At 37.1% G+C, this 14,430-nt stretch overlaps 1 protein-coding gene across 1 annotated transcript in view; it reads right to left on the minus strand.

The window, feature by feature from the left end:
• LOC105033280 (DNA damage-binding protein 1a) overlaps positions 1-14,430 on the minus strand; it is a 48,020-nt gene that overhangs the window by 30,281 nt on the left and 3,309 nt on the right. Inside the window, exons 3-7 of the mRNA XM_010908016.4 lie at positions 4,390-4,449; positions 4,205-4,296; positions 3,314-3,365; positions 1,913-1,975; positions 1,712-1,761 (exon numbers count right to left, since the gene is read on the minus strand). Of these exons, the coding sequence (XP_010906318.1) occupies positions 1,712-1,761; positions 1,913-1,975; positions 3,314-3,365; positions 4,205-4,296; positions 4,390-4,449 (317 nt within the window). The remainder of the gene's footprint in view (positions 1-1,711; positions 1,762-1,912; positions 1,976-3,313; positions 3,366-4,204; positions 4,297-4,389; positions 4,450-14,430) is intronic.

Here is a 14,430-nt window from a genome sequence, read left to right on the forward strand (position 1 = left end):
ATGATCATAGATTTGGTGACTAGAAAGAGAGTGAAAGTGGACATAAAACCACCGTTTATGAGACAGGCAAAATAGAGCCCACAAGGTTACAATTGCATACAAGCAATGGGCTCCTCGATGTCATTCAATAGGACACAAAACAATTGTAGATGGCCTCACATGTCCAGTAGGATCCATAGACGTATTAGATTTCGAGTTGTACATCAGATACTACTACCCGTAATCACATGTGGCCTATGACCCATACGGATAGGGATATCGTGCATCTAAGCCATCTTTTAGCGGCTTCTATCCCATGCAGCCTGGAGCACTTTGTCAGATTTTGCTGTTAGCATGTTCAGATAAGCCCCTTCACAGTCGTATTATCAAATAGAGGATACTTTCCAAAGCTAAAGCTTTGGTGAGAGATCCGAGATCAGTTATAACCCAAGGCACGTACCTTATGGGTTGAGCGTACGGACTGCATTGCCATCTGATTAGAGGGATGGACTGATGTGCCTTTTGATGATGTTAATGATCTCCGCATCTATGAGAGATATACACACTCCACCAGATTTTAGATGTTAGTAAACATATACTGTACTATAAATACATCTAATTGATGGTAGCATTGTGTGCTTTGTATTTTACTAATTGATTTTAAATATTGTGTGTTGCTTCTTCTGACATCAGAAGCCAAGATTGCTGACCTTTTCATTTTGGTTTCAGCCAAATGCTTTAGAGACTTTTTGTTTTGTTTTTATACTATTGTGAATTTTCTTGTCGCCACTTAACTACCTACTCGAATACCCATGGTCACTTTTGGGTCAGAATCTTGACTGCACTCTTGCAAAAGATAGAAGCAACAATCTTGCATTTCATCATATAATTACGGCCTATCTAGACCAGATGATAAAAACATCAAATAGGGTTTTAACTCTAATGAAAACATCAAAAGAAATCAAGAAACATCAAATTAGAGTTCAAATTATTCAAAAAACCAAAAAACTTGATTACATTTCATTAAATATTAAAAAAATGAAAAAAAAAAACCAAAAAATAGGCATGCCAGTCTGATGATCAGCATGCCATGGCGTACCATGTCAGTACAATATCAAGTTGGTACTATACCAAACCAATACTGTATCGAGCCGCTGGCTACCCAATATGCACATCAATACTGGTTTAGCCAACCATTGAGAGGACTTTTGAGCCCCCTCTCCTCTGGCCACACAAAAATTGGGTAGAGCTCCTATCTCCAAATGAAATAAAGGCTCTACCCTTTTTTTTAAATTTTTTAAGTGAAATTGGCATCAGAAAAAAATAGGATCCAAGTCTAACCAAGTCCAATCTACACTTGACCAGATCTAAGTGGAGATCCCCTTGAGTGTAACTAAGTCTACCTTTGCAAAGTTACATATCCTACTAAAATAAAAGAATGGTTCCAGGATGAGCAAATTAACAAACAAATGGTTGAAAATATAAAAGTATTTGATAGTGTAATAAAAATAACAGAGGTGATGCATGCTTGTTCTACTGCCACATGATGCAGTATCAGCTCATTTTGCTAAAAATACTTTTTCACCGTCAAAACAGCAATAGCAAACAAAGCTGCTCCTCTTAAGGATCAACCCTCAGTATGTACAGTGATATTTGCATGGATTAATTTCCACTAGAATGCAGAATAATGGCTAAAGGATAAATGACTATTTAAGACTACACTTCCTGGTACCTGATGTTGAATGCTTCCTTTAATTGTCCTTTGTTATCAAAGGGTATGACCTGCAGAAACAAACGAGCCATAAATCCTTGCAAGCATCTCAATTAATACTCGAAGGTTCAGTATTCCTCTATTTGTATTGCATCCAAACATTAGGGACAAAAGATACAAGCACTAAATGTGCAATAAAGTGACCCACTTAGTTATTATTACCTTGAACAAGCCATCATAGAGGTGGAGACCAATTAATCTACAGTCTGGATCAATTATGCCAATCTACAAGCACAAAAAGAGATACTGAGATAGCAATTCACATAAATTACGGGATAAAAAGGTAAATGAACGAGCCTCAAAACTTGAACACGACAAAGACACAGAAACAAGTACTAGTACATAAATAATTCTATGACTGCCATATGAAGGAAGAATATAATTGGCAATGATTCCCTATAATCATGCATGAATATATACAAGCACAAGATTTCTTAAGACCATGACTGAAGAATACACCAAAATATAGAGCCAATGTACCTGCTATGGTGATCCGAGAAATCATCACCTATAGAAACAAAGCATTTGCTAATTTGATGCCCCCGAACAGACAACAATAAAAAAGAAATATCAAGAAAATGTGAGTAAGAATGCCTTTTTTGGGTGTTTGCAGGTACATAGCACAATATACAGAAGGATACAAAATCCTAAGCTAGAAAAGAGGGAACTCCAAGGCTCAAGGGAAAGATTGTAGGGAAACATTTTCACAAAGGAAGCTCATCTCCCAAAACAACTCCTTAGGAAGCGTATCTCCTAAAACATCTCCTTGGTAACTCAAAGTACATGGACAGACAAAATCTTTATCACACATAAAACATCCTTAACTGATCCTTAACCGATATCGCTGAGATTCCATTAAAGTCCTCCAACACAAGTTTTCTTTCAAGAAAGCAATCATATTCTGATTGAGTGGTTAGACGGCACCGGCATATTTCGTTGAATTGTGAGTTGTAACAAGCCCTCCAAGCTAAGGGATGCATGACTATTTCTTTCACCCCCATCTCTGGTGAGAAGAAACAAAAATGGCACCAATACAAACAGCAATGCTTTAAACGTGCATCACCATTCAACTTCATCCCCTCCCTGACCTTCTCTGGGACTGAATCATCTATATCATTGCTCACCAAAAATAATTGTTTCCCATGGAAACATCAATTTAGAGACATCTGCAAGTGATCCATCACTTCCAGCAATGCAGTAATGAAGCTTAGATTTGAAAAACTAGATATGATCATCAAAGCAAGCATGTCCCAGGAACTCTCCAACTCCAAACAGTTCAGATAAGCCCTAGCTGAAACTGCACCTTGCAAGTCCAAATATATCAGCAATAGGATTCCAATGAACCAGATACAAGATAAAGCTACCAAAAAGACATCCCAAACTAATAAGCTCAAGGGCTTCTCATCACTGATTTCAGTCTGTCCTTCTTGGAAAAGTAAATGAAAAGTAATTCTGTAGGAACCCAATCTTGCTGAATGTATGCCTTTATGTATTCCAGTCCAACTCATATTTCTCTATCAGATATAGAAATGAACAGGGAAACAAGAAAAAAAATCTTTTTACCTGTCCGTTATCTGTTGGGCGACCAATGCGATCAGAAACATCTCCCATAGCTCTGCATGTCACAAAAGCATGTGCTCATATGCATACGTAACAGTAAACTACTTGAATAGAAAGAACTTTAATTGAAATAAGTCATCTACTTCTTTGTTTCATGGAAAGATCACGTAGCTTAAGAGAACACTTAGATGATGCTTAGAGCAAAATTAATAAGAACATGATCCAGGAAGTGCGATAGACTATAGTTGCCAGCTACCAAAAGAACATGTATGCAAAATTCATAAACCAATTAGATTACCAAAGCATTTCAGAAAAAAAAAAAGGTCTAAAGACAAAATCAGTATGAATTGATATGTAATATTCATTGTGTCAAGAAAAGGCCATCTGCTGTATAATAAACTGATCTGAAAAGCTTAAGATAATACACAAATAGACAAGTGAAGTACCAATTGATTTCTGATATCTAAAGATTTAGTTTTCTCCTTGCTAGGAGGTAGATACAATCAGAAGAATTAATACCAGTTGATTTCTGACTATCTAAAAATTTATTTTTTTCCTTCCTGAGAGGTGGATACTAGGGTGTATTAAAAGAGCAAAATCTGCAGACAACCTGATATATGAAAAAGGGTGAGAGACTAATTTAAAGGGTGTAGTCACACAGATAAATTTGGCATGTACAAAGTCAACAATATATATATAGTAATGTTTTGCCCTAGACTCACTCTATCTTCTACAAGGTTTGAATTGCAACTCTCTATTACAAAGATATAGAAACAACATAAATGGCATCATTGAAAGACATCGGTTTCTCTTTATGCACTTGATGCTGATGTTAAAGATTAAAGTGCTTATCGAGAGAAACAAGAAAAAAGAAATGTCCATCTCTTCCTTAACCTTGTGATGAGTTCTGATGTCTCTGCATCCCACTGAAGAACACAGAATTTGTATCTTTCTGTAGCAATAAATAGGAAATCTTGAGGTTCACCCTGTAAGATGACAATGTCAAATAGAAGCACTGCAAAACCATATAAAAAAAGAAAAGATATATATCAAATGGAAAGAAAATAAAAGATACCCACATGAGGACGGAAAAGTTCAAGTGTCGCAATTCTTCCATATATTGGAACATCCAGCATAGGCTGCAACAACAGAAAATCACTTTCACATGCATTCCTTTTCCTTTTCTTATTTTTTTTTTTCTAATGTAAGACCAAGCCACTCGACTTAGTCGAGCCGAGTCGACTCAATCTGGCTGGGCAGAGACCGATTCAACTAGCCGAGATCTCAGCGAATGAAGAGGTCAGAATCACTTTGCCGAAGCCCCATCCCTTTCCTTTTCCCATCAATTTTGCTTTTTTTTTTTTTAAGGAAACACTTTATATGGTATGGAAAATAACTTATATCCAGGATGCAAAGTGCTAGAAATAAACAGAACTATCATGCTTAGAAGCATAAAACCCAACTAAAAGAGAGAATCCATGTTTCAAAAGAAGCAGAAAAGGAAAAAAAATGATACATTTCTAATTAATTTTTTTTTTTAATTTGTATGCTTCAATAGATGGCAATAGTTGGAGCTGTAGTTGGGCAAAGATGCAAGAATCAGATTTGGACAACTAATCAAACATTTGATTCAGCCGGAGGAAAAGGAGAAACAAGGACATATAGTAAAGAACTTTTAAAATTTATACGTATTTTAAATATTTTAGCAAAGTAAATACAAAGGTAAGATCTTTCGACACATTTTTCATCCAAACTCCCAAAGTACCTCATACATATAAGAAACATGGTAGCTCAAAAAGGTAATTTTATTACCAACAATCTTAAGCAATCTTTAGACAGAACAGACACCCATATCTAATATCATTATGGTGGGTCGAACTTATTTTTAAAGAATCAAAATCTACACCAATCCCTAAAAGCTGAAAGTAAATAGTTTGATAAGCATCTACGTGCTTGACACATATCTGACTCACTGATATGTATTTTACACAAATTCTCCTATTTGAAGTAAGTACCCAAGCAACACAAAGTAGAAATAGCTTTAGCAATACAGATCGTACCTCAAAGATGTTAGATGTGTGCCCTAAAAGCCAAATTAGCTGACACATGTACACTTCTGGAGCATAATTTTGTAACTGAATTTTGAAATTAATAAAATTTGGATTACTTTTCCTTTCATGTTATGTATATTTTAATTATGTCCATAAATCGTCTGAGGAATTAACAGATGATGACACGTATTCTCAAAGAATTGAAAATTTGAAACACGTGTCATTAATGGTTAGTTCCTAAATTGCTCTCAGTTATAGGATCATCATGGGAACGATGATTGATCCAGATAGACTAGTGCACAGATCGCTTCCTTCGAACAGATAAGTCTCGAATCTGCAGTGTATGAACATTGGAGCAAGAGTGCAGGTGGTTGTTAGAGAACAATTGGTACTGAGCGTGACCATCACGAGAAGTCACTAGGATGGCTACCCATTCGTCAGTGACTTACTCAAAACTGCAGTGGTGTAGATAGTTCTTTGACCTGAGGTACCTCGGCTGTTCGTAATGGAGTTGTTGTAGTTTGACTGCACAATCACTTGGTTACCTAGCCATTCGAAAACTTGCGGTGTATGTTGGCTTCAGTAGGTCCGTTGTAGGAATAGGATGTGCATCAAGATAGGATCTTTCGATCCTGATAGACAGGAAGAGGTCCTATACAATTCATAAGACTGAGTCCTAAAATTCATGACCATGATAGATGAATGATAGAAAAGAATTTTCATAAAGTTTCATATGGACTCGAGTCGATTGAATCTGACATATGATGGACGAACGGATTTGACGAGTTATCCTGGACCTACGTCCTATCGAGACTCACGACAGAAGAACCGAGCTACACGATAACTGCACCTAGAGGTTCAATACTTTTATTCTGCTGGATTGCCACTACATACTACTAGGTGTCACTAGTGGATTGTGAGACTCATCGGGTATCATCTCGATGATCGATAACCTTCGAAGAATAGAATTGGAATTGTTCCGATCCATCGAAAAGAGTTTCAATGATATTGTGATAGAGATTACAATATATCTCACTATCAGACAAAATAGAATCTACGGGATCACACACAAAAAAGATTCTTATCTGATCAGATGGCTGATTAACGATTACGAATCGTTGAAGGATAAAATCATCAATGTAATTGATGATTAATCTTATGCAAAAATTGTAATAAAATAATTTGCTAATGGTTAGTGAATTATTAGAGGATTAATTAGCAATTTGATTGCTAATTGGCTCAATTTGATTAAGCAAAGAAATTTGGATCAAGTCTAGTTGAATTGGATTCAACTAGGTTTGACCTAATTAGGTTATGAGATGATCCAATCGCTGAAAGAGATTAAGTTCTGATTTGATTAGGACTTCAGCTTAATTAATTCTTAATTTGATTAGAATTTAATTGAGGATTTTAAGTGCTTAATTTGATTGGATTCAATCATCTAATTGGCCCTAATCAAATAGGATTGGGATTGGATCAAAATTGATGAATTAAGGAGTCCAATTGGATTGGACTTCATCCCTAGCGCCAACTACCCAAGCCACCACATTATTCCTCACGCAAATCTGATTTTTGCGTGAGGATTTGCGTGCCTATCTAAGTATTCTCGCCCCCTCTTATCCATTTTAATTATGGATCAGATTTTGTTCAAAATTGAATTAAATTTGATTTGAATTCGAGTTTAAATGACTGATAAGGGTTTATCCTTATCTTGGATGAGTTGGTTCTCATCCAAACCACCATGGACGCCAACCATATGACCCCCTCTCTTTTGTGCGACAAGTTATTGTTAGTTTTTACCGTGAGAAAGGTTTTTATAGTGAAAATTTTCTAAGAGGGGCATGGTTTCCTAAGAGGGGCCGTGAGACATCTTGTGGCGTGGTGAGAGATCTAGGGTTTCTAGATCTAAGGGTTTTTAGAAGAAAGAAAAGAGAGAAAAAGAGTTTTCTCCCCTTTTCTTCTTCTACCACTTCTTAATCCTAAGAGTATCTTTCTTCATCTCTGAAGGAATTCGAGAGATCCGAAGGAGGCGATGGATCAACCATCAAGAAGAAAGTCTGCAGGGGAGCTAGCATCCCGATGACTTCGACAACCTTTGATCGAACAAAGTGCCTCGTGTGGATATCCGTAGAGGCCGGACATGTATGCAGCTCGACGAAGATCTCATCAGATTATCCGAATCATCGATCGCGGAGGATTGCTACCCGCGCAAAGGTATTGAGATCGGATCTCGATTCTTTATTTTATTCTTATTAAAATCTGTTTTAATCTTAGTATTGCAAGCATGTGAACGATCCTGTGTTAAGTAGATTAGATCTACGTCATGCTATTAAGTAGATTAAATGGTTCGATCTAGATTAGAAATTTTATTTGCTATGTTCTGATTTTTAAGTGTTAAAAATCTGCATACAATAATTTCTGCATGCATGACATCGGATGTGTGACATCCTTCAAGTGGTATCAAAGCCAGGTTGTCGTTTCACATGCAATTTCAGATCTGAAAATCCGATTATCATATCTGAAATTTAAAATAATACATGAGATTATAATCAGATTTTAATTGGATGCATGTGATGTGTTTTTGTGAAGGGTCATGATAGATCTATGTTACATGTGATGTAATTAGATTAGAACTATATTACATGTTTATAATCTGATTTTTAGTTGATGCATTAGATGTATGCTTGGTCCATGTTGCATGAAATGCATGATTAGATCTAGAATCAGATTTAAAGATTATATTAGATCTAATTTAAAACATGTAATGATGATCCTGTTCTTTTATACATATATGATGTGTAGTCTAGTTGATTGTCTGAGTAGCAAAGTACTCAGAGTGGGTTGATCACCAGGCCTGTCCGGTCATAAAAGAAAGCAAGGATTAAAGTCCCTCACTTGCCCAATCAAAGGGTTCTCTTATGACGTGTAAGGATGCCATGTGATTATATCCTATGAAGAAAAAAAGTGAAAAGAAAAACTTAATTTTCTGCAAAGCCTTAGATCCAAAAAGCCTAGATTTTGATGGATAATTTAGTTGTTTAGACCTTAAAATTGTTTTAATTTCTAAATTAGAACTTTTCATTATGCATGGATCAGCAGAAAATTATGAAACATCGAAACCTGTTGCTGGCACGCCTGCTGAGTCGACTCAGTAATTTAGTTGTTTAGACCTTAAAATTGTTTTAATTTCTAAATTAGAACTTTTCATTATGCATGGATCAGCAGAAAATTATAAAACATCGAAACCTGTTGCTAGCGCGCCTGCTGAGTCGACTCAGTCCTTGTTGAGTCGACTCAGTGTCCTGGTGAGTCAGCTCAATCTCAAGGCTGTGGCCAATAGGTTACTGTTTGTCATAGGTTAGTCGGCTCAGCCCTGTGACTGAGCCGACTCACTATACTGAGCCGACTCAAGTCCAGGGTGAGTTAACTCAGTTCTGTGAACAGAATTTTATATGTGATGCAAAATTGATCTAAATTGTTTAGACATCTGACTTAACCCACGGACTTAATTAAGAATTAAGAAATAAAATTAAACAGATCTAAAAATTGAGAATTGAAGATCTAAGTCAATTTCATAATACATGGATTCAAGGTGTGGGTAGCTCAATTAGGTCTAGCTTGACCGGTTGATCAAACCGAATCAAATGTTAGTTAGGAAGGGATCAAATGTACTCATGAGCAACCTAAATAGTTGTAGTTTGGTCAGATCGATTGACAGCCATATGTTATCGATCAACTTAAGACCTAATTCAGCTCAATGGTTCGAGCCTGGATCAATAGGCTAACCTGATCGATTCTAATCAAACAATTTAGTGTCTAAGATAAGTACATAAATGGTGGTTCTTTAATTGATTCCATTGTTTGACCTAGTCAATTTATTGATGTCTAATGAAAGCAACGAGGGATCCCCACGTATCTTAATTTACCTGACCATTTTGGGAGATTAGTTTTTGTATTAGGTTACTTGTTGAACTCGAGCTAGCCCATGCCATTAGGTTAGTCATAACCATTATGACTAATTAAGGAAGAGACCTAAATTAAAACCTCCTCAATAATATTAAGTCGAGAGATCTTCCACCATTGTAGAGTGTCGTGCCCTCTTGGATGTTGACTGTTCTCGACTGGATACAGTGGTTCAATTGCATCAGGGGAGAAGCAACCACTCTATATGTGAGGTGGAGATGGAGTTGGGCCCAAGATCTATCAGGTGAGGATCTAATGACGGCTTCACTCATGCTCAATGGTGGGTCTGACTTAACTAAGAAATGAGACTAAGATCTGTCATGTGAGGTCTCAAGACTTAGAGATCCAAAGTCTGCTGCAATTTGCTTAAGAAGCATTGGGCAAGAGTTATCCACCTATTGGTTGACACATTCACCAAGATCTGTCGGGTAAGATGGTGTGCCAATCGATGGGACCACAGTATCTACTAGAAATCTTAACTCGCGAAAGAATTTCCGCTTCCCACCCCGAGGAGTGTTAGGATCTGCAGAAATAGTGGGAGTTCCAATATATTAGTAGGAGCTAAGTTTATTTTTAAAATAAATTTCTTAAAATAAACTAAAATCAATTACAAAAGTCTAACTTAAAACTTCTTCTCTCTATAGAAAATTGTCTATCTCTAATTGTCTAACTTGCATCTTAATCAACCATTTATTTAGTTCCTATTTAAGGATTGGCTAAGGGACTTGAAAAGTATTTTTGAATTCCAAATAATTAGGTTGTATTTTAAATCAGGAATGCCGATGGAAACCTTGAAAAGTTGAAGGGACACTTTTAGAAGGTATGTCAGACATGTTCGTGATGGAGACTAACCTAACGGTTTCTTCTACTACCAGTTGGGTAATAGACTCTGGTTCTAGTATACACTTGTGTACTTCAATGCAGGGTCTTAAGGAATGTAGAAGGTTGAGGCTAGGGGAGATAACCCCACGTATAGGCAACGAAGCAAAAGTTGATGCCGTAGCCGTAGGGACCTCTCTTCTTCGACTATCGTCTGATTTTTGTCTAAAACTGAGGGACTGTTACTGTGTGCCTAATGCGAGCAGAAATTTGATTTCTATTTCGTGTTTAGCACAAGATGATTATGAAATTAGTTTCAATAAGAATCATTGCACCATTTATTTTGAAAATAAAATGATTGCACGTGGTCATTTAATCAACAGTCTCTATCATTTGCATGTTGATGCAGATGAGTCAGTCAATTTATCCAAGCAAGCTGTGAGTACCGTTGGGTCTAAGAGATCCAGAGATGAGGTTAACCTAAAGTACATGTGGCACTTTAGGCTAGATCATATCAAAGAAGAAAGGATTAATAGACTAGTGAAAGATAATCTTTTAGACTCGTTCTCGGATGAGTCGATTTCAGTCTGTGAGTCTTACCTTCAAGAAAAAAATGACCAAGCTACCCTTTGTAAGACATGGAAAAAAGACCACTAAGGTACTGGCTCTGGTACATACTGATATGTGCGGTCCATTTGATGTGCCGGTCAGAGAAGATTATCTCTACTTCATCATTTTACCAATGATTTTTCTCAGTACGGATATGTGTTTCTTATGAGACACAAATCTGAAGTCTTTGAAAGATTTAAGAAATTCAGATGTGAGGTAGAGAAGCAAACTGAAAAATCACTTCAAGTACTTTGATCAGATCGACGAGAAGAATACCTAAGTGGAGAATTTCTCGATTATCTTAACGAAAATAGCATTGTCTCTCAATGGACTCCACCTGGAATGCATCAACTCAACGGGATTTCAGAACGGAGAAATTGAACCCTATTGGATATGGTCCGATCCATGATGAGCTTCATTGATCTTTCTTTATTTCTTTAGAAACACGCCTTAATGACTGCCAATTACTTGATAAATCGGATTCCCTGTAAATCCATTCCCACCACTTCATATGATATATGACATGGTAAGAAGTCGAATTTTGATTATTTCGGAATTTGAGGATGTCCAACCTATGTCAAATGGCAATAGACAGACAAGTTAGAGGCTAGATCTATAAGAACTCGTTTATAGGGTATCTAAAAGAGTCTTTAGGGTACTATTTTTACTTTTCAAAGAATCACAATATGATTGTGAGCCGGCATGCCAAATTCTTGGAAAAAGAGTTTATCCAGAATGGAGGCAATGGGAGAAAAATTCAGCTCGAAAAGAGTGTCTCTAAAGAGTAACGAGCTGTAGAGCCTGAGGAACCCATTCCACCTTGTAAATCCACTAGGATCACACGTCCTCCAAAAAGACATATAGGTATGCTGAAAGAGGATGTAGAGAAAGCATTCCTCATGGGTGATATGGATCATATTGATGATCCTAAAACCTACGACGAGGCAATGTCAGACATCGACTCCACGAAATGGTTGGAAACGATGAGGTCAGAGATTGACTCAATGCATGCCAACCAAATCTGGACCTTAGTAAATCCACCAGAAGGAATAGTTCCTATTGGGTGTAAATAGATCTTTTGAAAGAAAGATCGATTCAGATGGAAAGATGGAGACCTATAAAGCAAGACTTGTGGCTCAAGATTATAGTCAGCACGAAGGCGTTAACTATCAAGAGACTTTCTCGCCAGTAGCCATGCTGAAATACATTCGGACATTGCTTGCTGTTGCAGCAGCTCATGACTATGAGATATGACAGATGGATGTGAAAACTACCTTTCTGAATGGATATCTTGAGAAAAATATCTATATGGAGCAGTCTCTGGATTTCACATCCAGTGATGGAGATCACAGGATCTGTAAGCTGCAAAAGTCCATTTATGGACTAAAGCAAGCATCTCGAAGTTGGAATACTCGTTTCAATGATGCGATTAAATCGTTTGATTTCATCAAGAATGAGGAGAAATCGTGTTCAAGAAGGTCAGTGGGAGCACTGTTTCGTTCCTCATATTATACGTGGACGACATCCTCCTGATTGAAAATAACATACCCATGATGACTTCTGTAAAAGTATGGTTGTCCAAAGAGTTCTCCATAAAAAATCTTAGAGAAGCATCCTACATTCTGGGAATAAAGGTCTATAGAGATGACCTAAAAGGATGCTGGATTTGTCACAGCAACTATACATAGAGAAAGTGCTGAAGTGGTTCAGCATGAAGAATTCCATAAGGGATCTGTTACTCTTCAGCCATGGAATTCATCTCTCCAAGAAGATGTGCCTTAGCACACTTGACGAAATACAGCGTATGAGCAAAATTCCTTATGCTTCTGCTATAGGGAGCCTCATGTACGCTATACTATATACTCGACCTAATATTGCTCTTGTCGTGAGTATCACAAGCAGATATTAGTCGAATGCAAAATGAGGAGCACTAGATTGCTATGAAGAATATCCTTAAGTACTTGACAAGGACTAAAGATCTCTTTTTGATCTTTGAAGGAGACTTATGGATATAGGGATATACAGATGCAGACTGTGTCTGACATTGATGATAGAAAGTCTACATCAGATTTTGTGTTCCTGTGTAATAGCAGAGCGATTAGCTAGAAGAGTTCCAAACAATCGATCATTGCAAATTTCATTATGAAGACAGAGTACATCGCCGCGTCTGAGGCTACTAAAGAAGGATTCTAGTTCAAGAAGTTCATTGTGGAACTGGATGTAATGCCATCAGATACCGTTCCACTCTTTTGTGACAACAATAATGCTATAGCGCTCACTAAGAAACTGAGGTCTCATCAAAATTCCAAGCACATTGAGCAGTGATTTCATCTGATTTGCGAATATCTCGAGAAGAAATTTATCGAGACGTAAAGAGTCGACTCCACTGAGAATGTGGCTGACCCGCTGACCAAGCCGCTGAGTCAACAAAAGACTGAAGCTCATCTTGAGAAAATGAGGCTTAGGTTTGTGGCCAATTGACTTTAAGTCAAGTGAGAGTTTGTTAGATATATGCCCTAGAAGCCAGATTGACTGACACATGTACATTTCTGAAGCATAATTTTGTAATTGAATTTTGAAATTAATAAAATTTGGATTACTTTTCTATTCATGTTATATGTACTTTAATTGTGCCCATGAATCGTCCGAAGAATTAACGGATAATGATACGTATTCTCAAAGAATTGAAAATTTGAGACACACGTCATTAGTGGTTAATTTCTAAATTGCTTCCGATCATAGGATCATCATGAAAATGATAATTGATCCAGATAGACTAGTGCACAGATCGCTTCTTTCGGACATATGAGTCTCGAGTCTGCAATGTAGGAATACTGGAGCGAGAGTGCAGATGATTGTTAGAGAACAACTGATATTAAGTGTGACCATCATGAAAAGTCACTAGGATGGCTATCCACTCGTCAGTGACTTACTCAAAACTGCAGTGATGTAGATAGTTCTTTGATCTGGATGTCTTGACTGTTCACAATGAGGTTGCTATAATTTGACTGCACAATCACTTGGTTACCTAGCCATTCGAAACTTTGTAGTGTATGTTAGCTACAGTAGATCTGTTGTACGATAGGATGTGCACCAAAATGAGATCTGTCGACCCTGACAGACAGAAAGAGATCCTATGCGGTTCATGAGACTAAGTTTCAAAATCCATAACCATGGTAGGTGAATGATGGAAAAGAATTTCCATAAGATTTCATATGGACTCGAATCGATTGAATCTGACATATGACGGACGAACGGGTTTGATGAGTTATCTTTGATTTGCGTCCTATTGGGACTCATGATAGAAGAACCGGACTACATGGTAACTACACCTAGAAGTTCAATATTTTTATTCTGCTGGATTGCCATTACAAATTGCTAGGTGTCACTGATGAATTGTGAGACTCATCGGATGTCATCTTGATGATTGACGACCTTCGAAGGGCAGAATTGAAATTGTTCCGATCCATCGAAAAGAGTTTCGATAATATTGTGATAGAGATCACAATATATCTCACTGCCAGACAGAATAGAACCTACGGGATCACACACAACAAAAATTTTTGTCTAAACATATGGCTGATCAACGATTACGAATCGTTGAAGGATAAAATCGTCAATGTGATCGATGATTAACCTTATGCAAAAGTTATAATAAAATAATTTGCTAATGGTTAG

The sequence above is a fragment of the Elaeis guineensis genome, chromosome 5, assembly GCF_000442705.2.
Source record: "Elaeis guineensis isolate ETL-2024a chromosome 5, EG11, whole genome shotgun sequence".
Classification (NCBI taxonomy): domain Eukaryota; kingdom Viridiplantae; phylum Streptophyta; class Magnoliopsida; order Arecales; family Arecaceae; genus Elaeis; species Elaeis guineensis.